This window comes from Esox lucius, chromosome 5 (assembly GCF_011004845.1).
Source record: "Esox lucius isolate fEsoLuc1 chromosome 5, fEsoLuc1.pri, whole genome shotgun sequence".
Lineage (NCBI taxonomy): Eukaryota > Metazoa > Chordata > Actinopteri > Esociformes > Esocidae > Esox > Esox lucius.
In genome coordinates this window covers 10196069-10224047 of record NC_047573.1, presented here as the reverse complement: position 1 = coordinate 10224047, position 27979 = coordinate 10196069, and the positions used below count along the sequence as shown (strand labels likewise).

Here is a 27979-nt window from a genome sequence, read left to right as displayed (position 1 = left end):
AACAACCGCCCAAAGGAAGGGAAACAGGGTTAGTGGGATTGTTCTCAGCTTGGATCCCTGTCAAGTTTATTACAGCCGCAGAATTAAGATGCACATTATTGGTGATGCATTAGTGGCCTAGAGTGCCCTCTAGTGTTTTTCATGGTAAACACATTCATTTAATCACTTGAAGGATATCAAACATGTACGGCATCATATCAATATTAAATAAATTACAATCCTGTTGCATGAAGCAGCATTCACTGAGATTCAAAATATGTACAGTACCATTTATATTTCAAAATAAATAACAGCCACAAGATGTGCGTTTAACTCTGTCCAGAAGCACAGGTCTGGTCAGCATCTTGAAATTTAAGTGAATGCAGATTATGCAGAACAATCAAAACTGTCCAATCAATGAATGACAACACTGGTCTCAACTAACACAGTGAACATTACTCATTAGCATACACCATGGGATGAACCACTCACAACACTAAGAGCAGGGGTGAGTTGTGGAAGAGTCTACCGTACGTGGAGAACAGCAGTAGGGGTTTTGATTTTTCTGCATGCTTTTCTCTCCCCTCAGACCCCATGATCTCTGACCCCAGGTCTGGACATCAGGTCAGAAGAATTCAATTCTTCTGTAATCCATCTCTCCTCCGATTTATTCAATCTCTCTCATCTTGTTGCCTCTGTCCAGGTACAGTAGAGCCCACGGACTTGTGTTATTTCCGGGGGTCTCTGGAGAAAAAAAACTGTCCGTTTTGTTCTTAGTGGGACTTGAATTGTCCAGTAGCATACAGTTCGGCGTCCAGTCTCAGGGCTTGTGTTTAAAGTGGGCCTCCACTACAGAATGAAGAGCAGAACTCCAGTCAGTTAGTGTTTCAACAGTATAGAGCCACAATCACAGATACACACAAACACACGCAGACCTACAATCACACAGGGGGGCATTATAGATACATAAAGATTACATAGACAGGCGATCACATGGACATTCCCATGTTACCAGGCTGCTCTCGACTGAAAACACATCAGCCCTGGTGCTCGGGAGAGGGGGGGGGGGGGGGGGTCATCACTGTCGTACAGCAATGGCCTAGTGCGTCCTCTTCCACAGCTCAGCAAACAGAGGCCCCAGTCCAGCACACCTGGGTAACACACTGTCCTGGGTGACTGTACCTGCGTACTCCTGTGGTCTCATTGGCCGGTTGATAACCCTCTGGAAGGCGGCAATCCAGTCCTTCTGCTCCGCCTCCGTTTCGCATGCGAACAGGAACTTCCTGTCTGGCGTAACTATGGTGATGCCGTGGTTCCAGTGTTGGCCCTGGGTGGAGGGAGGAAGGCCCGGGAGCACCGTGTAGCTGTTCTCCTTACTGCCAATGAACACCTCCCCCCTGGCATAGGCATCCTGAGGAGACGCACAGAGGGAGAAATCAGGAGGACAAAGTATTCAACCTATATGAAAGTTAGGTTGAGAATAGATCGGTGGTTTTAGTGCAGTTGTTGTAGTGCATGGACCCCTCACCAGAGGATCTTTGAAGTACATGAGCCTCCTGTCGTCCATGGTGAACCACCTCTTCTTGAAGCCCTCTGTGTGCTTTGGGCCCGTCTTCTCCATGAAGCCCTCCTTCATGAAGCTACGCGTCAGTTTGGGCACGAGCTGGAACAGACAAGAGAACAGTGTCACGCTTTCACGTTCGTGTTCATTCACTGTCGGCCATTATCATTTCAAAAATCTATGTTGTGGCCTCACCTCCTCGTCACTGGCCCCTGGGAAGGCCACCTGAAGGTAATGGAACCTGGCCGCTCTGATGGCATTGAACCAGTCAACCATTTCCTACGAAAGAAGACAAAAGTATTCCAGTGAGCGACACTTCTTATTAGGTCGCTGAGCAGATAGTAAACCTGCCACAGCACAGAACATAATGAGACAAGTTACAGATATTATGAGACAGCTGCCTCACGCCTCAACAATACCGTCAGCTTTTTGTGTTTGTGTCCTTTTCCAAAGGAAAGCATAGGCCTTGCAGTATAGCGTCGCAGAAGCAGTTAGGCTGTGTTCAGTGCGGTGCATGCTTTGGATTCATCCAACGCATTGCCAAAACATTTGGTGGAAAAGGCTTGGCTTGAAATGGTAGCAAAAGGGAGAACTGCTGAACTATTGTCTAACTCCAGGGCGGCCCAACCCTGTTCCTGGGTCTCTACTGTCCTCTAGATTTTCTCTCCAACTCTAATTTAGCACGCCTGATTCTAATAATTAGCTGGATGAAAAGCCAAATCAGGTTAGTCAGAAATGGGGTTGGAGAGTAAACCTACAGGACAGTAGATCTCCAGGAACAGGGTTGGGCCGCCCTGCCTAACACATGCCCAGGAGACTTGAGTTTCAATAACTCTCCTGTTCAAGCTCACTACCATGTCTACTGACCAGCAGAGGGCGCCGTAACCTTCACACCTTCCTCAATAATGAGAAACAAAGGCCAATATGGCGAAATTCCATAATACTGTCTGGTCATACATGATATCGCTAAGGATTGTGTACATCACAAATGAAACCTTTTGAGTTGCCTATTCTGGCACCTCGCTGCTTAGACACATTTCCATGGTCACCTTAGAGTCGCTGTGGTAGACAAAGATGTTCCTGGTGCTGTTATCTCTCAGGTAGGTGATCTGCAGGCCGTAGGGGTTGCCTATCTTAGCCGGCTGGAACGTGGCGTTAAGAGTCTCGATCTTCATCACCGCCTTGGGATCCCGCGCCTGTGGCAGATACACAAACTGTATGCTACATAAACACAGTACACGTTAACGCTGTTAATGCGGGAACAGTACAATCTGTTGTGCCCGTAGCACATTCAGCACAACCGCACAGGTAAGGAGACAGACTCTGTTGAGGTGTTTGTTTTGGTTTGCTAGTATGTAAACCTGAAGCCTGCCATGTCTAGTAACCCATAGCTGATTAGACTGAGATGATCGACTAGAAAGACGCTAGCGTAAGTTAGCTAGACATCACATTCCTCAGGATGCCCCTTCTATTTGTGTGACATTACGTGAACCCTGCATGTTTAGGTGGAAGAATTGAAGACTCCAGCCTTACGTCCTGCTTGTTGAAGTACTTCAGTGCCCCCTCTCGTTCTGAGAGGATGAATTTCCGGCTAAGGAACTGACCGTTGTCTCGTCCCCGTTTCCATAGAAACCCCTCTCTGTACCCTAGGTAGACAGACAGAGACACGGCCCAGTGGTTCAGACAACAGGATGATATATTACACAGACATTTTATAGGATCTCTGTGGTTTAGACAAACTCACAAAGGCAAAGGCATAGAAAGAGAGAAGGAGAGATTACTCTGGCGTAATGAAACTTAACGAAAGAGCCAGACGAACAGATGACAGACAGAATGAAGAACCACCCTAATAATAAAAATGGATTCTTTAACATGTTAATGACATAGCTCCCTATTTATATCTTTTTCAATACACGACCTTCCCAGGCCATCTCTGGGCCTCTTGCACACAGGGCTTTTTGTCATTACAAGAGGAGGCAGCTCAGAACCGTGTGTGGAATTAATCACAGGCTACACATTCTCTTCAATTCTCATTTTAATTCCTGACCCCTCCCAACCACTCCATATACATTTTTGTTCCAGTGTATCTCTCTAAATCTATCCCTTCCCTCCATGCAAACACACATACATACATTATTCACACTGGAATCAGGGAAGGGGGGGGAGGGGTCCTGGTTCGCATGTAGGCAACATATTTTCAGTTGAACAACAGACATCAAAATAACTTTCAAAAGTGCGTTGTCGTTTTTACGAGTTTGATTTTGCAGTTCCTTGAATATTTTGCCGACAGTGGGGGGAAAAATTTCTATTCTTCAACCAGGCCCAAATTGAAACCCCCTTTTACTAACATATATTTTCAATCTCATGTTCCCACCCAGCACCTTGAATGTTCCATAACTCAATCTGCCCATTTTCATACATGTCAGACATGAGTCATTCACCTTGCATGCTGTCACAGATCAATAACAATGAATACTGCCATCGAGTACAGCGGACACTTGTTTACCAACCTCCCTGCTCTCCAGAGGGGTGTTTGTCTGAGAACATCTACAGGAGGACCTGAAGAGGCCACCACTGTGTGGATGAGGGGAAGTACTGTGGAGTATTCATTTTAGACATAAAGAACCGGTCAAAAGTTTGGACATACCTATTTGTTCAAGGGTATTTCTTAGGTTTTTCTATTTTAAACATTGTAGAATAATAGTGAAGGCATCAAAATTACGAAATAACACGCATGGAATCAAGTAGCAACCAAAGCGTCAAACAGATCAAAATACATTTGATACTATACATTCCTCAAAGTAGCCACCCTTTGTTTCGGTAATCATCTGGAATGCATTTCAATTAACAGGTGTGCCTTGTTAAAAGCTAATTAGTGGAACGCATTTAAGCCAGTCCATTCAGCTGTGACAAGGTAGGGTTGGCAGGGCTCAACGTTATTATAATTTTTTTTATAAATGGCCCAAATTCTTTTTTTACTGTCCCTCGTTCCAAAAGTAGTAACTTATCAGTGTTACAACATAGAACCAAATACGTTTATCACTTAACATGATTAATCATTTATGAAATGCATTCTGGATATATAAAATATATTTTTTTTTATATTTCTTTCACAACATTTCTAATTATAGAAATGATGAAAAGATAAGTCAACAAAACATTTGACTTTTAAACAAAACACTAACTAATTCACCTCAGGGAACAAGGCGACCGGCTGGTCCATCTTAGTTACTAGGTATGTGGTTGTTATAAGTCGTGCCATCACCCAATGGGCATCTGCATTTAAATTGCTGGGCAGTACAGTCAAGGGCCATGGAGACGGATTGTCAGCCATCCGCTAGGCTGTCATGCTAACCAGGTGCTGTTTATTATTGGCATGGCTGGTCAGGGACTGTTTGCAAAAGTTGTCAGTGACATTGTTCAAAGGCCCACATTTGTCCTCTCTAGCCGGGAACTTAGGACAGACTACAGTGCATCTGAGTTCCATTGACGTCGAAACAGGTAAATACTTTTTTGCACTGAGCTAAAAATGTGTTAGTTTTGTGCGTGTGACAGATTACGAAACAACTGGAGGATGTCAAGTTTATGATGCGATTATTATTTTACAATCCGATCATTAGTCCCGAATTGACTTCATACTGGCCCGGGGCCATCGGGCCAACATCACTGTCAAGTCCATCCTTCTGTCCGAACTGTAGTAGTTGATATTATGTCATCAACAGCTCAAATAAGAAAAGAGACATGAAGGTCAAGACCTTGGAAAGTTTCTTCAAGTTCAATGACAAAACCATCAAACACTATGATGAAACAGGCTCCTACGAGGACCGCCACCAGAAACGAAGACGCAGAGTTCCCTCGGCTGCAGAGGATATGTTCGTTAGAGTCACCAGCCTCACAAATCGGCGGTTAACTGCACCTGGTAAAACGTGGGGAGTCGCCCTCAGGGTGCTCTGCTTGTTCATAGCTTGGTGTTAGCTTGTGCGGGGATACACAGGATAGTGAGAATGACTGATGAGAATTCCTGCGGGATATAATCGAGCTACACCTGATTGTGAGGCATTCCACGTTGGGAGTTCCTGAACGTTACAGTTGTTTGCGTGGGCTTGCGCCTAAATCAAATCTCGTAGTAAACACATGAGGTCATCTTTAATCAATGAGAGTCCACTCTGGCTCCAATAAGAACTAGAGTGCTTTCATGCAATGAAACCGGAGCCTGAGTCATTCTCTGACACCGTCTCAGAGAGAACATAACCACAAAGGAAGAACACACACATTCACCCTGCACCTTCCAGTTCACTAACATTAGGCGTTCACAGCTTTGCATATAAAAAATATCTCATTTCCTCCTTAAGTTAGGGGGGGGGTGTATGTGTACAAACATGTTACTCCATGTGAGTGTGTGTGTAGGGTGTGTGTTTGCGTGTGTGCACAGGGTGTCAGTGTGTGTGCAATTCTGTCCCCATATATAGTAAAACCTGAAAAACATGCCTTGTGGAGAAATGTTTTAGGACCTCATGAGGGGAAAGTCAATTTCCGGTTTAGGGTTTAGGTCAAACGTACAATTCATTTTAGAGTTATAATTGGGATTTCTTTAAGGGGCCAGGCGTTGGTTACATTTATGGTTAAGGTTAGGCATTACATCTAGTTAATGTTTAGACATAATGTTACTTTACTGAGGTTAAGGTACGGGTTAGGGTTGGGTTTCGATTAAGGTTAGGTTAAGGTTAAGGTTAGGGTTATGGTAAGGGTTAGGTTTAGGGTTAAGATTAGGGCAATGGATCACGCAATTTAGTTTTTCAGGGCCCCGTGAGGTAATATAAACAAACGTGTGTGTGTGTTTGTGTGTGCGTGCGCACAAGGTGTCAGTGTGTCCAGGGTATCTGCGTGTGTGTGCAGGGTGTCAGTGTGTTGGGTGTGTGTGTGCAGGGTGTGAGTGTGTTGTGTTGTGTGTGGGCGTGTGTGCAGGCTGTGCGTGTGTTGTGTGTACGAGTGCCAGCTCACCTGCAGAGTAAGGCTCCTGTTTCTCAATAAACTCAAACTCGTTCCTCTCGTACCTGGCTCTGATCCATTGCTCTCGCAGCAGCCTGGAAGACAAGGAAGAGCAAAGGACGGCTTTTCACCTTCTATAGTGTTGGTGCCATGCGGTAGGTGTATGGATCATGGCCTTCCAAGCTGGGAGAACACGGGTCACATTTCTACTCATCTGGCTTTTGCGGATTTTATTATCTCATACGCACACAGACACACACAGAAACACACACAAATACTATTGATTTACTACATTTGTGAGCCATTTTGGGACACCTTTAAAATCCTATTAACCCCCAACTCTAACCCCTAACCACAATTCCAACCCAAAACGTCTACATAACCCTAACCTCAACACCAAAGGCTAAAATAAAAGCCTGTTTTGTTTTACTGGTTAGGACCGGCAAAATGTCTTCACTCGGCTTGATTAGCTATGGGTTACTATAATTAAAGAGGGGACTTAAAACACTCAACCACACACACACACACACTCCTCTCCCCAGTATAAAGAGAGGGACTATTAGCATGAGTAAACAGAGGAATAATAGGGGATCTATATTTGGTTGCGTGTGTGTAGAGGAAAGAACATCACCATGCCAACAACAGAATGTCCTATCTCTCTGACAGTTTGAACATCTAGCTCGCTTCACTCTATCGTTTCGCTTCACTCCTTCGTTCTTTATTGTCCTCTCTATGATATTGCTACAGTATATACAGGACAATATCAAATATCTAGATTTCTTCCGCGTGTAATCACGTGATGTCTACCCGCACTGGCCAGCACACTTTGGTGATGACATTTCACTTTACTGTGTTATAGAATACAATTTAGAGACACATGTGATTCTTCATCTTCTGAAATGTTCAGGTGGTGTCTTTCTATAACATATCAGTAACACTATACCTCAAAGGTCTGATTATGTAACAATGACAGAGCGATCCCAGGTGTCTCTCAACTTTTTCCCCATTTAGCATTTTTCTGTCAAAGTCCTCCAAGTAATTATGCTCTGGTTATGTACACACAGATAAGAGTAATGGAACAGACATAAAGACAACACTGTTTTCAAAAGGCATACATCAGCTGTTTCTCTGTAGTAATCTTAGGATTCAGAGATAATTGAACCCCTGTCAATTCCATTTTTAAGTTCATTTCAAGAATGAAATTCCTAAATTAATATCATTTATGGAACTACCATTCCGTAAATACTAATTTAACTAGATTGAAATGCCCATCTGACATTTACACTAACAATGTCACAGTTCAAACAACCAAACAGCAGCATTTTGGGCAAATAGAAATTCAAACTGAACTGATTAAAACCAACCTTCAGTAATGTTTTTATAATATGTGCATATATTTCATTAACTGGTCATTTGAAACAATTTAGATTCAATACTTATGTCTTTTTACAATGACAGTTACATTCCCATTTAAACACACCAAACAATATAATTCCAAGACAATTCAAATTTCTTCAAGACTCTACATTCAAACTGAATTCCTCAAGAGACGGCTGTTTTAACCCCGGTAGTAGCAGTTCACACTTCTGCCTTTTGCCACATCTGCCTCTATTTTTATCTCTCTCTTTTACAATAAAAACACAAGCACAAGCACACACACACACAGAAAGGAAGAAGAACTGCAGAGTGTAACATTAAAGTAGTGGTTTGAAACAGTGAACGCTGTACTGTAACAGGACATGACACAGCTGGCCAAACACTGTAATTAGAAAATAACGCCTCAGCAATGTGGTGGACTTACTTGCAGTCTGTGTGTTTCGGTCTGTAGTAGAACGCCGGAACCTTCTGTTCGTATTTGGCCTTAGCGGCTTCGTTACCCACGGCAGCCATTAGCTGACGACAGACAGAACAAATCAATGAATGCACTGACAGCACAATGTACAAGGGGCATGGTTAATACTGAAAACTCAAAGTGGAATCAAACGCTGTCGAGGCATCTTGTTTGCTGTCTTCGTGCTTTTTCCTGCAATGGGATTATCTGCAACTCTAATCAATTTACTGTAAATGTAGTAGTCTGAATCCTATCAATTGAAAAACTCCCCGCTGGCACTACGTGATTCACCCTACTTCAAGGTAGTTCAATACCCAAATCAGTCACTGCATTTTTGAAAAGATGTGCCAACCTGCAGTGTTCGATCTTTCAGTCTGAATGTCTTTTTGTCCATGCAACACATCTGCATTATGCAATGGAGCTTCCCCTTGACTCGGTAGGGGTAACTGACCTCCACCTCCGAAGCTTCCCATGTTTCCTGCTGCACAGACTTGACTCTGCTGATGTGGGGGATGCCTCGATGTAGTAGGGAACAAGCCTGGCACACAAACACTCCCAGAGTCACCGATGCCCAGTCTGGCTCTGACGCGGGGTAGGGTGATGCGAGGGAGGGGACGGGGAGGACCGGAGTGGACAGGGAGAGCAGGGGGACGGGGGGGGGGTATGGTGGGAGAAGAGGGGAGAGGAACCGAGGGGAAGGGGAAGCGTCATTAATGCAGTACAACAGTTTTGAAAATGAACCATAAACATCAAAAGTGCTGACGATCACACCACTCAAAAGGTGTTAGGTGCAAAGTAGATTAAGCAAATAAACTGGAAGGAGTAGAGATAACGTGCTGTGCAGAGACGGAGAGAGAGAGAAATAGAGCGACAGCGTAACAACTACGGACAGCAGACCTGCAGTATATGGCTTTCTGAAATCATATTTAGGCTGAGCACAGGAAACAGGCTGAGATAATCACTGATCAAAATACACAAATTATTATTCAAGCCCTATTCACCAGACCTCTACATACACAGACACACAGACACACTAACACCATTAACGACTAACCCTAAGGACACCAACCTACCCTAACCCATGTCAGCGCTGGGCAGGTTTGAAAGGGAAGCTTTATGTTTTAATCAATCAATCAATCAAATGTATTTATAAAGCCCTTTTTACAACAGCAGTTGTCACAAAGTGCTTTACAGAGACACCCGGCCTTAAACCCCAAGGAGCAAACAACAGTAGTGTTGAATTTCAGTGGCTAGGAAAAACTCCCTAAGAAGGTTGAATTTTAGGAAGAAACCTAGAGAGGACCCAGGCTCAGAGGGGTGACGAGTGAGATATTAAGAGTCCAATTGGAATAATAAATACATTTCTCTGTGCTAAATCCAGAGTCTATTTGATTTTAGACTAGGTCAGAAGTATGACCAGGTGGACAAGGACAGGAAATGTTTTAACATTTTAATGTTTCTTAGTTCAGGCACTGAAATCCTAAAAAACATTGGCAGATTGATCACACCTCAAGTCTCTGGATGTTGTGGGGCTGTCTTGGTTGACACGCCTGTGCAACATCGCGTGGCGGTCGGGGACAGTGCCTCTGGGATTGCAGACCGGGGTGGTGGTCCCTCTTTTTAAGAAGGGGGGGAATCACACTTCTCAGCCTCCCCGGGAAAGTCTATGCCAGGGTACTGGAGAGGAGAATACGGCCGATAGTAGAACCTCGGATTCAGGAGGAACAGTGTGGTTTTCGTCCGGGCCGTGGAACACTGGACCAGCTCTATACCCTCTACGGGGTGCTGGAGGGTTCTTGGGAGTTTGCCCAACCAATCCACATGTGTTTTGACTGTGTCCCTCGCGGCATCCTGTGGAGAGTGCTTTGGGAATATGGGGTCCTGGGTCCTTTGCTAAGGGCTGTCAGGTCCCTGTATAACCAAAGCAGGAGCTTGGTCCGCATTGCCGGCAGTAAGTCAGACTTGTTCTCAGTGCATGTTGGACTCCGGCAGGGCTGCCCTTTGTCGCCGGTTCTGTTCGTAATTTTTATGGACAGAATTTCTAGGCGCAGCCAGGGGCCGGAGGTTGTCAGGTTTGGGGACCACACGATTTCGTCTCTGCTCTTTGCGGATGATGTTGTCGTGTTGGCCCCCTCAAACCAGGAACTTCAACATGCACTGGGATGGTTTGCAGCCGAGTGTGAAGCGGTGGGGATGAGAATCAGTACCTCCAAATCCGAGGCCATGGTCCTCAGTCGGAAAAGGGTGGCTTGCCCACTTCAGGTTGGGGGGAGAGTGCCTGCCTCAAGTGGAGGAGTTTAAGTATCTAGGGGTCTTGTTCACGAGTGAGGGAAGGATGGAACGGGAGATTGACAGACGGATCGGTGCAGCTTCTGCAGTAATGCAGTCAATGTATCGGTCTGTCGTGGTTCCTACTCTCACCTATGGTCATGAGCTTTGGGTCATGACCGAAAGGATAAGATCCTGGATACAGGCGGCCGAAATGAGCTTTCTCCGCAGGGTGGCTGGGCGATCCCTTAGAGATAGGGTGAAAAGCTCGGTCACCCGGGAGGAGCTCAGAGTAGAGCCGCTGCTCCTCCACATTGAGAGGGGTCAGCTGAGGTGGCTTGGGCATCTGTTTCGGATGCCTCCGGAACGCCTTCCTGGGAAGGTGTTCCGGGCCCGTCCCACCGGGAGGAGACCCTGGGGAAGACCTAGGACACGCTGGAGGCACTATGTCTCCCGGCTGGCCTGGGAACGCCTCTGTGTCCCCCCGGAAGAGCTGGAGGAAGTGTCTAGGGAGAGGGAAGTCTGGGCATCAAGATGCGCCTAAAGAGTGCTGAAAACAGTAACAGTAACAGCTGCACTCAATAAACGGGAAACAATGATCGTGACAACTTGGAAACTGTGGACCTGGATGTGGCGTGTTGGGAACTGGAGCCCTGTGCTCATTGTGGTGCTGATGTGAGTTTCCAAAAAAGTTGGGACGCTGCATAAAATGTAAATAAAAACAGAATGCAATGATGTGCAAATCATTTAAACCATATGTTCAATAGAAAATAGTACAAAAACAACATATCACATGTTGAAACTGAGACATTTTATTTTTTCTTGAAAAATATATGCCCACTTTGAATTTGATGCCAGCAACACGTTTCATGTTGGGACAGAGGCAACAAAAATCTGGAAAAATTGTGTAACGATAAAAAACTAAACCTGGTGGAATATCACACAACTAATTAGGTCAATTGGCAACAGGTCAGTAACATGATTGGGTATTACAAGACCATTACAGAGAGGCTGGGTCTGACAGAAGTGAGGATGTGGAGGGGTTCACCACTAGTGTGAAAAACTGTGCGGACAAACAGTGCAACATTTTAAGAATAACATTGCTCAACATAAAATTCCAAAGAGTTTGGGCATCTCACCATCTACGGTATATAATATCATTAAAAGATTCAGAGAATCCGGATAAATCTCTGTATGCAAGGGACAAGGCCCAAAAACCAATATTGGATGGCAATGATCTTCGGGCCCTCGGGTGACACTGCATCACAGTCACCACATGGGCCCAGGAACACTTTCTGAAAACTATTGTCTGTGAACACAGTACATCACCACATCCACAAATGCAAGTTAAAAATCCACCATGCAAAGAATAAACCATAACTAAACAAGATCCAGAACCAACTCCGCCTTCGCTGGGCCCGAGCTCATTTAGGATGGACTGAGGCAAATTGCAAAACTGTTCTGTGGCCTGACAAATCTAAATTTGAAATGTTTTGGGAGTCACTGCCTCTGATTTCTCCGGACTAAAGAGGAGAGACCATGAAGCTTCTTATCAGCACACAGATCAAAATCCAGCATCTGTGATGGTATGGGGGTGCATTAGTGCACAAGGCATGGGTGACTTGCACATCTGTGAAGGCACCATTAATGCTAAACAATATATAGAGGTTTGGGAGCAACATATGCAGCCATCCAGACAATGTATTTTCAGGGAAGGCCTTGCTTATTTCAGAAAGACAATGCCAAACCACATTCTGCATATATTACAACAGCATGACTCCGTAGTAAAAGAGTCTGGGTGCTAAACTGGCCTGCCTGCAGTCTTGACTTGTCATCCATTGAAATAATTTGGTATTTTATGAAATAAAAAATATGACAAAAGAGACCCCAAACTGCTGAGCAGCTGAAATCCTGTATCAAGCAAGAATGGGAATATATTTCACTTTCAAAACTACAGCAATTGGTCTAATTTCCCAAATGCTTACAGAGTATTGTTAAAAGAAGAGGTGATGCAACACAGTGGTAAACACCCCCCTGTCCCAACCTTTTTGAAACGTGTTGCTGGTATCAAATTCAAAATGGGCATGTCCAAAAACAATAACATTTCTCAGTTTCTTTGTCTTAGTCTTTGTGCTATTCTCAATTAAAGGTAGGGATAAATAATTTGCACATCATTACATTTGTCATGTCCTCCCTTCCCTGAGGTGCTCTGTCTTGGGTTGCTCCAGGTTGTCAGGGCAACGCATTAAGGGGCGTGGCGTCACTCTTTTGAATAGAGCCGGTACCAGCTGTTCCCTATCCCCAATCACACACCTGTTCCCGCTTGACTCATCACCGGCTGTATATCTGAGGAGCCCTGACGAACCGTCCCTGCCGGATCGTTGATCCACATCCGTATGTGTCACGGCTCACAACCAAATCCCTGAGATACTTGCGTGTCGATCCTGCTAATTCTGTTTCCCTGTGTTTGTAGGAATCTCCTGACAACCTTTACCAGCCTGTGTATCGACCTACTGCCTGTCCAAGACTACTCTGCTTACTCCCTGTCTGTACCTCCGCCGCCAGCCCGTGTGCCAACCTCCTGCCTGTCCAAGACTACTCTGCCTACTCCCTGTCTGTACCTCAGCCGCCAGCCCGTGTACCGAACCTCTGCCTGCCCACGACTACTCTGCTTACTCCCTGTCTGTACCTCAGCCGCCAGCCCGTGTACCGAACCTCTGCTTGCCCAAGACAACCCTCATATTAAATTGATTTTCACCGCACTCATCCAGTCTGCGTTTGGGTTCCTTTCAGATCTGACAGAACGATCCGGCCATCATGAACCCAGCGGATCTGGATGCCGTCCGTCAGGCTGTGTCGATGCAGGGCACCCTATTAGGACACCACAGCACCTCGCTTCAGGAGATAATGACTGGCCTGCAAAGCCTGTCTACCAGCGTGGCGGCTATCCAGGAGCGACTCAATGCATCCGCCGAGCCTCCGGCCCCTGCTTCAGCACCCGCACCAGAACCCCCGGCGCCAGCACCTGCTCCATGCCCTGATAGGGAACCATGGGTTCCCACGCCCGAAAGATATGATGGAGACATGGGGCTCTGTCGTTCCTTTCTGTTGCAATGCGGCCTCGTATTCGATCAACAACCCCGCACCTACCCCACGGAGAAGTCCAGGATCGCCTTTGTGATAGGCCTACTCCGAGGCGACGCGCTGAAATGGGCGTCAGCCATCTGGGAACGACAGAGTCCGTACACCCAGACCTACAGCGACTTCACAAGCGAGATGAGGAAAGTGTTCGACCACCCAGTCCGTGGCAGGGATGCCTCCAAACGGCTGTACTCGCTCCATCAGGGGGTCCGCAGCGTGGCGGAGTATGCAGTTGAATTCCGTACGCTGGCTGAGGAAAGCGGATGGAATGGAGAAGCACTGCAAGCTGGGTTCTACAACGGCCTCAGTGAACAACTTAAGGATGAACTCCTCTCATATCCCGAGACCATGGGATTGGAGGACACTATTTCCCTGGCCATGCGGGTGGACAATCGGATCAGGGAATGGAGGAGAGAAAGAAAGCGGGGCGGCCGTCCCCTGCAACCACTCTCCAGACACCCCGAAGAGGAGAGGCGTAACGGCCCACCAGCAGTTCCGGGCATGGAGAGGGAGGCGACGCTGGCGGAACCCGAACCGATGCAGTTGGGGCGCTACCACATAGACAAGGAAGAACAACAGCGACGGAGGGACAGCAACAGCTGTCTGTACTGCGGTCGTTCGGGTCATTACCTCACCTCCTGTCCCCAGCGGCCGTCAAACCGACGGGCTCGCTAGACATAGGAGGCGTCCTAGCGAGCCACACGAACAACGACCTCCCAGGCCACAAACCACGCACACTCTTCCACGCAACCCTTACCGTCGGTGGCCACACGTGCCAATACCAGGCCCTGATTGATTCCGGTGCTGACGACAGCTTCATCGACGCCACATTGGTGGAACAGCTGGGGCTATCGACTGTCCGTTTGGAGGAGGTCATTGACGCAACCACCTTGGATGGCCGGTTATTGGCACGGGTTACGCACAGGACCAGGCCCGTGCGTCTCCGTTTATCCGGCAACCATCTTGAGGACATCGGGTTCCTCGTCATCCACTCCCCCCGGATCCCCTTGATCCTGGGGCACACCTGGTTAGTACGCCACAACCCAACCATCGATTGGAGGGCAGGAAAGGTGACCGCCTGGGGCACGGCGTGTTACTCCGAATGCCTCCGGTCGGCTTGTCCCCCGTCAAAGCGCCCGCCGGGGAAAGATGCACAGCCCCCAGATCTGTCCCGAGTTCCCGCAGAGTACCACGATTTGAGCGAAGTATTCAGCAAACAACAGGCTCTCTCTCTTCCTCCTCACCGACCCTATGACTGCGCAATTGAACTACTGCCCGGCGTCACCTACCCTCGAGGCCGTCTGTACAGCATTTCCAAGGCTGAAAGGGAGGCGCAGGAAAAATACATCCGGGAATCCCTGGAAGCCGGGCTCATCCGTCCCTCCTCATCCCCCCTGGGCGCAGGGTTCTTTTTCGTAGGCAAGAAGGATGGAGGCCTTAGGCCTTGCATTGACTAAAGAGGGCTGAATAACATCACCGTGAGGAACAAATACCCCTTGCCCCTGATGAACACTGCCTTCGACCTGCTCCAGGAGTCAGCAGTCTTCACCAAATTGGACCTGCGTAACGCCTACCATTTGGTCAGGATCAGGGAGGGGGATGAATGGTTGACGGGATTCAACACCCCCCTTGGCCACTTTGAATATTTGGTTATGCCCTTCGGATTGACCAACGCGCCTGCAGTGTTCCAATGCCTGGTTAACGACGTGCTGGGGGACATGCTGGGGCGTTTTGTGTTCGTCTACCTGGACGACATCCTGATATTCTCCAAAACACCTGCCGAACACGTCCAGCACGTCCGGCAGGTCCTCCAGCGACTCCTGGAGAATAAGCTTTTCTGTAAGGCAGAGAAGTGCGAATTCCATGCCCGCACCGTCACCTTTCTGGGATACGTTGTGTCAAAGGGACAGGTGAGGATGGATAAAACAAAAGTTGATGCCGTGCTGGAGTGGCCAAGACCTGAGACCAGGAAACAACTGCAGCGATTCTTGGGGTTCGCCAACTTTTACCGACGTTTCATCCGGAACTACAGTCGTGTGGCTGCCCCCCTAACCGCTCTCACCTCCAGCGCCAGGTCCTTCGTCTGGACCCCTGAGGCCGAACTAGCGTTTCGGGATCTCAAGAACCGGTTCACCACGGCACCCGTGCTGTCCCAACCTGACCCGTCCCGGCAATTCGTGGTGGAGGTAGACGCGTCGGACGTGGGGGCGGGGGCTGTCCTATCCCAACGAACAGCCGAGGACGGTAAGCTTCACCCTTGTGCATTTTTGTCTCGTCGGCTTTCCCCCGCAGAAGCTAATTACGACGTGGGCAATCGGGAGCTGCTCGCCGTTAAGCTTGCCTTGGAGGAGTGGTGGCATTGGTTGGAGGGGGCGGAGCATCCGTTTGTGGTATGGACGGACCACAAAAACCTGGAATACGTGAGAACGGCAAAACGCCTCAATTCCCGTCAGGCCAGGTGGGCTTTGTTCTTTGAACGTTTTAATTTCACGCTGTCCTACAGGCCCCGCTCCCGGAATGTGAAGCCTGATGCTCTGTCTCGCGCGTTCACTGAGGAAAGGGAGGATGCCGACGCTCCGGTCGACACCATTGTGCCCGAGGGACGCGTAATCGGGGCAGTGCTTTGGAAGGTGGAGGAGGATGTGCTAGCTGCTCTTCGGACCGACCCGGGTCCGGGCAGCGGTCCTCCAGACCGCCTCTTTGTCCCTGACGCCGTACGCCCGACGGTGCTGCAATGGGCACACGCCTCCCGGCTGACCTGTCACCCCGGTACGGCACGGACCATGTCCTTCCTTAGACGGAGATTCTGGTGGCCCTCGATGGGGAAGGACACTCGGCAGTACGTTGCAGCATGCCCCACATGCTCGCGGAACAAGGGCCCCAACAGGCCCAGTGCGGGCCTCCTGCGTCCTCTGCCCACTCCTCGTCGTCCCTGGTCACACCTGGCGCTGGATTTTGTCACCGGCCTTCCGGCCTCTGAGGGTAACACCGTCATACTTACCGTAGTCGATCGTTTCAGTAAATTCACCCACTTCCTTCCCCTGCCTAAACTCCCCACAGCCAAGGAGACCGCGTCCCTGCTCGTCCGGGAGGTCTTCCGCGTCCATGGGTTGCCTTGTGACGTCGTCTCCGATCGGGGTCCCCAGTTCGCCTCGGCCGTTTGGAAAGCCTTCTGCACCGCAATCGGAGCCACGGTCAGTCTATCCTCCGGGTTCCACCCCCAGACCAATGGTCAAGCCGAACGGGCGAATCAGACCACTTGGGCAGCCCAGCTGCCGTGGGTGGAATATGCCCACAACACTCTCTCTACGGCCGCCACAGGTATGTCCCCCTTCCAGTGTCTCTATGGCTATCAGCCGCCTCTGTTTCCCTCCCATGAGAAGGACCTGGCCGTTCCATCCGTCCAGCATCACATACGCCGCTGCCACCGGACCTGGCATAGGGCCCGGGCGGCACTTCTCCGTGCGGCGGGTCAGTACCAACGGCATGCCAACCGCCACCGCATCCCAGCGCCCGCCTACGCCGTGGGTGATAAGGTATGGCTCTCGACCAAGAACCTGCCACTGAAGACCGACTCCAAGAAGTTGTCGCCCAGATACATCGGCCCCTTTGTGGTTGGTAAGGTCATCAACCCTGCAGTGGTTCGGCTCAAGTTGCCGCGGTCCCTCAGGGTCCATCCTGCGTTTCACGTGTCCTGCTTGAAGCCGGTCCTCCTCAGTCCTCTGCTGCCTCCTCCTCCTCGTCCGCCCCCCCCTCGGTGGGTCGATGGGGGTCCAGTCTACACGGTGCGCCGGATCCTGGAGGCCCGCCGGCGGGGGCGGGGCTTCCAGTACCTTGTTGATTGGGAGGGGTACCGGCCGGAGGAGCGGTGTTGGTTGCCTCGGCGGCAGATCCTGGACCCCGGGTTGCTGCGCGCCTTTTACCTGCGCCATCCTGGTGCGCCGGGTGGTCCGCCCGGGGGGCGTCCGTCGGCGGGGGGTACTGTCATGTCCTCCCTTCCCTGAGGTGCTCTGTCTTGGATTGCTCCAGGTTGTCAGGGCAACGCATTAAGGGGCGTGGCGTCACTCTTTTGAATAGAGCCGGTACCAGCTGTTCCCTATTCCCAATCACACACCTGTTCCCGCTTGACTCATCACCGGCTGTATATCTGAGGAGCCCTGACGAACCGTCCCTGCCGGATCGTTGATCCACATCCGTATGTGTCACGGCTCACAACCAAATCCCTGAGATACTTGCGTGTCGATCCTGCTAATTCTGTTTCCCTGTGTTTGTAGGAATCTCCTGACAACCTTTACCAGCCTGTGTATCGACCTCCTGCCTGTCCAAGACTACTCGGCCTACTCCCTGTCTGTACCTCCGCCGCCAGCCCGTGTGCCAACCTCCTGCCTGTCCAAGACTACTCTGCCTACTCCCTGTCTGTACCTCCGCCGCCAGCCCGTGTACCGAACCTCTGCTTGCCCACGACTACTCTGCTTACTCCCTGTCTGTACCTCAGCCGCCAGCCCGTGTACCGAACCTCTGCTTGCCCACGACTACTCTGCCTACTCCCTGTCTGTACCTCAGCCGCCAGCCCGTGTACCGAACCTCTGCTTGCCCACGACTACTCTGCCTACTCCCTGTCTGTACCTCTGCCGCCAGCCCGTGTGCCGAACCTCTGCTTGCCCACGACTACTCTGCTTACTCCCTGTCTGTACCTCAGCCGCCAGCCCGTGTACCGAACCTCTGCTTGCCCACGACAACCCTCATATTAAATTGATTTTCACCGCACTCATCCAGTCTGCGTTTGGGTTCCTTTCATCTCTGACAACATTCTGTTTTTATTTACATTTTACGCAGCACCCCAACTATTTTGGAAACAGTGTGGTAATTGAATTAGCACTTTTTGCCACAGATCAACACAAAAAGCCCATAATGTCGAAGAGAAAAATAAAATACACAAATTGTTCTAAAGTATTTACAAATATACAACTGAAAATAATTAATTACATAAGTATTCACTCTCTTCAGTCAATTCTTCTTTGCTAAACCTTTCAACCATCATCAAATTGGTGAACAGCAATTTAAAACAGTTTCCACATATTCTCAGTTGGATTGAAGCCCGGGCTTTGACATTGACCTTTCTCTTTTTAAGCCAGTATGTGTGGCTTGGGCTGTATGTTTGGGGTCTTTGTCCTGCTAAGACAAATCTTCTCTAAAGTCCCAAGTGTCTTGCAGACTTCAGCAGGTTTGTGCCAAACAATGCGCTTAGCATTTAGCAATGGTCTCATCAGACCATTGAATCTTCTTCCACTGGCTCTCTAAGTCTCCCACTTTCCTTCTGGCAAACCGTTGCCAAGATTTTGTGTGAATTTGCTATTTGCCATTTTCACATGAGATTTTGCTCATATTTCTAACAGGCTGTAACCTAACAGGGTGGACGTGAAGGCTAAGTAGGCCATAGCTCTGTGAGAGATCAATATTAAGTGTCAATGATGATGAACACTTGACCAGGATTTGAACTTCTCTGTCAAACCTACTTTTGAATGATGAAACATGATTTATTCTCTGCATAATATACCCAAAGAGGGTGGATATATATGAGTGAGACATATAGACTAACATCACAAAACATTGAAAAATTGACTGAAACAAGTCAAAGTTTTTCACAAAAAGTAGATACCACAAATGTGATTTAAACATGTTACTGGCATCAAATTCAAAATGGGCATGTGTTTTTCCAAATACAATAAAATGTCTCAGTTTCAACATTTGTTATGTTGTCTTTGTACTACCTTCAAATAAATATAGGGATGAATGATTTGCACATCATTACATTGTGTTTTTATATGAATTTTACGCGTGCCAACTTTTTTTGGAAAAGTGGTAATATTTTTTCACAACCTAAAACTATAACACCTATCTAACAAGTTGTAATGAATGCATAAGCTTACCCATTACGTTTTTGGGATGTTAATCTAAAATATATATTTATTTTTTTTACAACCTTTGCTCATAAATATGTATCCCAATCCTCAAGAAATGGTTGGATATTGAACTGAGACAGTGTTATTGTGTTGCTGGCAGACAAACACATGAGAGAAGCCTACGGAAAGCACTGTGCTACGGAAGGAGTACACAAACAAAATGTACCGGCCAGGAATTGGGTTTGCGCTTGGTCATATTGGGACACAGAAAGTAGAGTTTCATGTTAGCATGTGGATCGCTAAGACATGAGAGATGTTATCACTCTGTGTGTGTGCGTGGAAACACGCTCATGCGCAGGACCATCCTATTAGACATCAACCCCGCTCTATTCACACCTAGTTATAACAAACCACATTCACATGAACGCCTCCCAAAACCAAACACTAAGTCCTTTTTCTTGGTCACACACACACACACACGGACAAACACGAGGGAGTCAGATGAGAGCCAGCAGTAGAGTGACAGTGTGGTCTTGCATTTCTTCATGGGAGGATGAGAAAGCTTGAGAGACAGGCCCTCTCTGGTGCGGGGGGGGGGGGGGGCAGACGACAGAAAAGTGCCAAGATCTCACACACCCCACATTCACACAGACACAAGCGCAAACGCTGTCCCCTGTGTCATTGTATGCTTGAGCTCGAAATGCCCAGAACATGTAATCAGGGTGTGGCCCTGTGACTGTAAACAATTACTACATTTCTATGGATACGCACATCAGAACGAGCCTCCATTTCACAGTCAGAGGTGAGGTCAGGGACAGAAGATTAACCTGACTAACAGAAAACCAAGTGCAGAGGACTCTCTAAAGGCACCCAGTTGAGGTTTACATTCAAAATGTAAGAATAGGGTTAGGTAAGGTTCAGGGGACTAGAAATAACCACGGAACACAGGTTGCTTGATTTGAATATGATTTCCTTTTTGATGTTTTAAATAACGAATTATCAAGCACTGGATTTCATAATTTTTTTTGACAGCCTTGATCCTCACACGAGCTTGAATCATATGGTTAATTAAGTATGTTTCTGATGAGGACTTCGCCTGCACCCCATGGAAAAAAACTGCTTATGATTTGTGTAGATATGAAGAAGACATGATTTTGAGCTATACTACTGTTCAAACTACTGTTCGTTTGGGGAAACCTTTTCTTTGTTTTTCAAAATAAAAGCCCATTTTGGTCCAATAAATTAACATCAAATTAATCAGAAATACAGTGTAGACATTGTTAATGATGTAAATGACTACTGTTGTTGGAAACGGCTGATTTATAATAGAATATCTACATACTGTAGGCGTAAAGAGGACCATTATCAACAACCATCACTCCTGTGTTCCAATTGCACGCTGTGTTTGCCATTTAAAAACCCTTTTGCAATTATGTCAGCGCAGTCTCAAGATCAAGTGGTGACTCCAAGATGCTGGCCTTCTATTTAGATTTGCAAAGAAAAAGCCATAACTCAGACTGGCCCTTAAAAGGAAAAGATTAAGATGGGCAAAAGAACACAATGGAAGATTGGAAAAAAGGCCAGCATCCCTGAGCCACTGTTGATGTTGTCACTTCACTGTTGACGTTGAGACTGGTGTTTTGCGGGGACTATTTATTGAACCTGCCAGTTGAGGATCTGCGAGGCATCTGTTTCTCAATCAAGACACTAATATATTTTGTCCTCTTGCTCAGTTGTGCACTGGGGCCTTCCACTCCTCTTTCTATTCTGGTTAGAGACAGTTTGCGCTGTTCGGTGAAGGAATTAGTACACAACATTGTACTTGTGACGGTGAGGTGACGGACAGCCCCATCCTCTCCCACTTTTCCCGGGTTTTCCTTTCATCCACGAACACATCCCGGACTTGTTACGTGTCTTGTCTCTGATTATCACTCACACCAGGTCCCTATTCAGTCATTAGTATGTGTTTAAATGTTGCTCCTCTGCTCCCTTCATTTGTCGGTCATTGTTCCTTGTCTCTGCATGTTTCGTGTCAGTGGTGAGTGTTTCGGTTTCTTTAAATCTTTCTTTTAACTTCAGTTTGTAGAAGTGCTTGGTGTCCTTTTTCTATTAAATAACCACAATGTCTGCCACTCTGCCTGCGCCTGGTTCCTCCTCTCCACCACAATACCCTCGTGACAGTAAGAGATCTTCAGTTTCTTGGCAATTTCTTACATTGAATATCATCAGTCTATTCTCAGAACAAGAATAGACTGTTGAGTTTCAGAAAAAGGTTATTAATTTCTGGCCATTTTGAGCCTGTAATCGAACCCACAATTGCTGATGCTCTAGCAAGCAGGTTTATTTATAGAGCACAATTCATACATTGAAGCAATTCAATGTGCTTTACAAAGAAAAAGATGAAGGTATAACACAAAAACAAATACTCAAATGAAAACATCAAAACAAATGAAAACATCAGAATAATAAAAAATACAATAAGAAAACAAAGATAAAAAATTGGATAAAACATAGGAAGCTATAAGGCTAAATAGTGTGGTAAAGTTTAAGTGCTCAGTCATAGGCACGTGAAAAGAGAAGTGTTTTTAACCTGGATTTAAAAATGTATATGTTTGGGGCACATCTAAGATCTTTTGGTAGTTTATTCCAGTTGTGTACAGCATAAGTGCTAAACGCAGCTTCTCCATGTTTAGTTTGGAATCTGGGCTCTACTAGCTGACCTGTGTTCATGGATCTAAGAGCCCTGCTCGGTTTATATTCTTCAAACATATCAGAAATGGATGGTTGAGTCCTAAACCATTCAGAGATTTATAAACTAAAAGCACCACAATTTATTCTGTAACTGAATGGAGATTTAAGAACCGGAGTGATGTGCTTTATTCTCTTGGTCCTGGTTAACATTCTAGCAGCAGCATTCTGAATGAGCTGCAGCTGTTTTACAGTCTTTTTGGGGAGTCCAGTTAAGAAGCCATTACAGTAGTCAACCCTACTAGAGATAAAAGCATGGATGAGCTTCTTTTGGTCTTTTTGGGACACCAAGCCTTTGATTCTGGCTATATTTTTTAAATGGAGAGTCCTACCCAATTTTCCAGCCTATCTATAAATGTTCTATGATCTACAGTGTCAAATGCTGCACTGAGATCTAATAGAACCAGACCTGTTATTTTATCAGAATCAGTATTCAACCGTATATCATTTAAAACTTTAATCAGGGCCGTTTCAGTACTGTGGTGAGGTCGGAAACCTGACTGAAATTAGTCTAAGAGACCGCTTGAGGTCACAAAATTGCTGAGTTGATTGAAGACAACCTTCTCAATGATCTTGGCTATAAAAGGTAGATTTGATACAGGTCTATAGTTGTTCATTATAAATGCATCCAGTGTTCTCTTTTTAATAGGGGCTTAATGGCAGCTGTTTTTAGAGATGTTGGGGAAATGCTTGATTGCAGAGAGCTATTAACGATTTGCTGTAGGTCCATTGTTAGAATATATATATATATATATATATATATTAATAAATAATAATAATAATAATAATCTGATGGCAGTGTGTCGAGACAGCAAGTGGAAGCTTCTAGGGATTTTTTGATCAACTGTATTAAAATGCGACATAATAACCAAGTTATGTCTTGGGGGTCGTGGTGACGGTACAGAGTCCTTGTTAGACTGTGTAGTTCTGATGTTCCGTCTAATACTTATAATTTTTTCACTAAAGAAACATGCAAATTCATTACATTTCACAGTGGACATGAGTTCTGATGCTATCTGCTGTATTGGGTTTGTAAGCTTGTCGACCATGACAAATAGAGTGCGGGTATTGTTGATATTCTTGTTGATCATTCCCGATAAATCTTGCTGTCTGGCCCTGCGTAAATCATTGTTGAAGCTACCAAGGCTTTGTTTATAGATGTCAGAGTGAATTTGAAGTTTAGTTTTCTTACTTACGTCCCGCTTTCCTACATTCTCTTTTCAGGGTTCTTACCATCATGGTGGTTCTCCATGGTGTTTCTGTTTGCTCATAGTTTTCTTTACCTTTACCGGTACAACACGATCCATGACATTCAATATTTTGACATTCAAATTATCCAGGATTACATCAACTGACTCAGCACTTATTGAATCAGTTGAAACACACTAGTTACTCAACTAGTCTAAAGGCCAGTTTTATTGCTTCTTTAATCAGCACAATAGTTTTCAGCTGTACTAACATAATTGCAGAAGGGTTTCCTAATGATCACAGACTTTTAAAATGAAAACTTTAAAACAAACACAACGTGGCATTGGAATACAGGACTGATGGTTGCTGGTAATGGGCCTCTCTACACCTATATAAATATTATATTATAAATCAGACGTTTCCAGCTACAATAGTAATTTATAACATTGATCAGAAGTACAGTGTAGACAATCTGATGTTATTTTAATGGACAAAAATTAGTTTTTCTATCGAAAACAAGCACATTTCTAAGTGACCCCAAACTTTTGAATGGTAGTACATGTAAGAAAATAACGAGCTGTGACGTTTTTTGGGGGGTTTGAGAGTTGTGTTTAGATGTTTGAAGGTTCCATACATGCTATTTTTTCCTAACCCAGTGAATTACTGTCAGAGTGGGTTTCAAATATCATGCTAGCTACTCCTTGTGTAGGAGGAGTTACAGGAGAGAAGAGTGGGACGAATATAACAGGTAACTTTGGCGATAAACATGCCAATCACAGCTCATAGCTAGGGTTTGGACAATGAGACTTTTCGGATAGCACTAACAATAAAAATGGAGTGTCATGCTCAATACACCTGCGTTTTCAGAATGCAAGATCATATACGTGAAAAATGCAGAACCCTTTGTTAAAGCGATGTCTGTGGAAACATCTTATCAGAGCATTCAGCAAGCCCCGCCCTCTCCACCTAGTCAACCAATCACATGCATTTCCGCCTTTGGGTATGTCTAGCAATATGAGTAAATACTAACACCCAAACCGGCTTCTGTTCTGTCACTGGGATTTCCCTCAGTGGATGCAGTCATCACAGGACCCACATGACATTACTGTTGGTGTCATGCAAAGCATTACCTTAGCATAAGGTACATTCCCTGTGGGTTAGGTCTTACTGAACGAATGGGGACCAAATGTCCCAATGAGTATAGTAAAACCAGAAAAAATTGACCTCACTGGGACCTTTTGCCGGTCCCCGTGAGGCAAAAGTCAATATCCAGCTCAGGGTTTAGGTTTAGGGTCAAACTTACAATTGATTTTATAGTTAGAATTGGGGTTTCAGGCATTGTTGGTTAGGTTTAGGGTTAAGGTTAGGCATTACATCTAGGTAAAGTTTAGGCATAAATGTTACTTTATTGAGGTTAAGGTTAGGTTTATGGTTAGGTTAAGGTTAGGGTTAGGGTAAGGGTTAGAGTCAGGTTTAGGGTTAAGTTTGGGGCAAGGGAGCATGCAATTTCTTTTTTCTGGTCCCCATGAGGGTAGCTGTACAAACTTGTGTGTGTGTGTAGAGAAATGTTTCAGTTCGAACAGTGAAGAAACACTGTTGGGGGGGGGGGGGGGGTAACAAGGTCAACAACTGATTCATTAATTGCTCACTCTAATGCATTTCATCTCAGGTTCCCTGCATTTTAACCCCTTCACCACCACAGCACGCAGTACATCAGCTCAACTGCTGTAGGTGTACTCGACACCACTGTAACAGAAGGCGGAAGGTCTACTCGACACTGCTTTCACCACATCCTCTTCCTGCTTCTCTGGGCACTGGTCTGACAGAGCTAACAGCCAAGTGAGGCACTGTTACCATAAGCTTTATTTCTTTCCAAGAAATAAAGGGGAAAAAGCGATTTGTGTGTATGTGTACCTGCATGTGCATCTGATTAGTTATTACATGCTATTCCAGATGAGACAGGTCGGTGACTAGTAAAGCTTCAGTTCCTCAGCATTTTAATTCAGCCCTTCATGGAGGGTAGAGACACAACAAGCTATCACAGTCTCATTTCTAACATTTGTCCATAATTTTTTAGCAGCAAGACTAAGAATTAATTCCATCCAGTTAGGCCAAAGGTTTGGGACAGACAAATGTTGGGACAGAGTGCCTAGCACTTGGTTTACACCTCTGATGCTTTGAGCCAAGCTTGTGGTTAATATCCAGCAGCCATTCTTGCTTACAAAAGTTGAATATTGCCTTAGATCTGGTGTTATCTCCCTGACAAACAAGCTTCCTTGTGGAAAAAAAATCTCAGCAATTCTCTGTGGGCTGTGGCCGTTGAAGGGAAGAATCCTGAGTTGAGGTTGTGTGGGTCTCAGCTTTCCAGCTACGCTTCATGCAAAAATATCATAGCACTAGTTCCTCTGTAAATGGTTTGTGTTATCAAAAAAGGTGTAGCTTTTTCATTGGTGGTATTTAAATATTAACCTGAACATAAATCTGACCCATAGGCAAAAATGGCTGCTCTAAGTTTATATAAAATCAATAAAATGTTGTTCTAACCTTGAACTACAGACATTATGATAAGACGACTTTACTAGCTACAAGCAAGGAAGTGAAATATCTTGCCTTTATTATATTAGCAGGAGAGACATTTTAAACATTGGTAGAATACTGTATGACCCACATCATCAGCGTGTGGGAACATAGCTTTCCCTGTGGCACAATACTGGTGTAACAATCAAATACACTACTTCCTCTTTGAGCAAAACCCTTATTCGATCTATGTGGTTCTCTAATAATTCTCTCTGTTCAAACATTTTTGACTGTAAGTGAAAAAATTCAACACTTATAACCACAGCACAACACATTAGTAAGACGTTGGCACGTTACAAGGTGAGACTCACATGGCGATGGTGTTGTCTGACATCTGCATCACAAAAAGAAATGCAGCACAGACTGACAGTAGCAAAACTATGTGTTTAGAATCTCTGTGGTGACTTCTCATGAAACCTATAGACAGGGTGCCACTGCCAATCATAGGTGCCCACTGCCAAGACATATTGTGTGGGCAAAGCTCCAGCACTGGGCATCAGTTCAATCCTGGTACCCCCCCCCCCCACCCCCCCACCCCCCCGCCCGAAGCTTGCTTTTATTACAGTGAAATGACAGAGGGATGAGAAGAAGAATGGATGCAGAAGTGGCGGTGAGGGAACTAAGAGGGAAGTGCCAGTAGTTACTGTAAATCTAAATGGAAATGATTCCACAATATGAAAATGCGCACGTTACACCTACAAAACCTCTAAATAGTAACGTGTCACACCATAACGACAACAAAAACACTACGAAATGGCAAACAACAAGTGACCAACAGCCAGACATGTATGACTCAAGATCACCACACCTAATCGTGGTTAATTCTAAAAGGTCAGAGTGGCCAATTATTTAAACAAACGTATCCAAGTATTTAAGGAAGCATAGGACTTTTTTTTCCAGGTCGGCAAATGTCAAGATTCGGCAGTTTACCCTTTAGCATAAAGCCCTACAGGTCCATAGTCCAGCAATGCTCCACGGGCTACTCACACAGGCTCTAATAAAGGTGTGTCTCGGGTAAAAGAAAAATCCTGTTTCCACACCAATTGGCTTTAAAGTGCACAATAAATAATTACGTATAACAGAATACAGAGACATCACGTACGGAGATCACTGACTGACAAGCTGTCACAACGACAAATATTAGACAGTAGGCTATATTCATGATTCAACAGCAGCTCAAGTGCATTCTTTACCACGAAGATACATCCCGAGTTCCTCGCATGCACACGCAAGCACATGCAAAAGGTCCAGTAAATTATTTGGCGCTCCTCTCTTTTTCACCGTTCGTTGCATACCTGCATTGCCGCAGTCAGCACACACATCGTTTCCAGGTCTGGCTAAGACATCTTGCAAAAGCCGTTTACTCCTCTCCGACTCCGAGGCCATCACTGTTTGATCTCCACCCAATCCGAAAGACTGCAATACAACCTCACTTTTACTAGAATGAAGCAAAAAATACTATGACCTTGTACCATCCAGGAAATGGGAAACAATGCTTTTATATACACTCCTCAAAATTAAAATTTTAAGGTTTAAGAAGAGCATCGCTCTCTCTCTCTCTCGCTCTCCTGACCACAGCTCTATTACAAAGTCTTGCTGACTGCATTATCTCAAGTCTGTCATTCCCTCATTCTTCCCACTCCACACACGCTTCTGCAGTGGCAGTGAGACCTCCAGTGGTCTGATGACCGTGAAACATTTTCTCAACCCACAATTTATGACTACCTGTAATTTGTCTTTCTGACACCCACAGCCAACCTATTTCCGACGTTTTTCTAAAGACTAGTTAGTGCA

General features: G+C 46.0%; 1 protein-coding gene across 3 annotated transcripts; it reads right to left on the bottom strand.

Annotated features, from left to right (window-relative positions):
• Positions 1–36: 36 nt before the first annotated feature.
• On the bottom strand, positions 37–27821 carry LOC105005621 (arf-GAP with dual PH domain-containing protein 1). Of its 3 annotated transcripts, none has more exons than XM_013133856.3 (10): positions 27481–27821; positions 8812–8942; positions 8331–8422; positions 6542–6624; positions 3074–3186; positions 2590–2754; positions 1736–1819; positions 1508–1642; positions 1162–1390; positions 37–828 (listed from the first exon to the last, which is right to left on the bottom strand). In XM_013133856.3, the coding sequence occupies exons 1-10, from the start codon at positions 27569–27571 to the stop codon at positions 800–802; spliced, it is 1152 nt and encodes a 383-aa protein (XP_012989310.1). In that variant the 5' UTR covers positions 27572–27821; the 3' UTR covers positions 37–799. The 3 variants fall into 3 exon arrangements, with proteins under 3 accessions (XP_012989310.1, XP_012989311.1, XP_034148348.1); XM_013133857.3 differs by having other exon boundaries at positions 2590–2736; positions 27481–27816; XM_034292457.1 differs by lacking the exon at positions 27481–27821 and adding an exon at positions 27379–27406.
• Between the last annotated feature and the right edge of the window lie 158 nt (positions 27822–27979).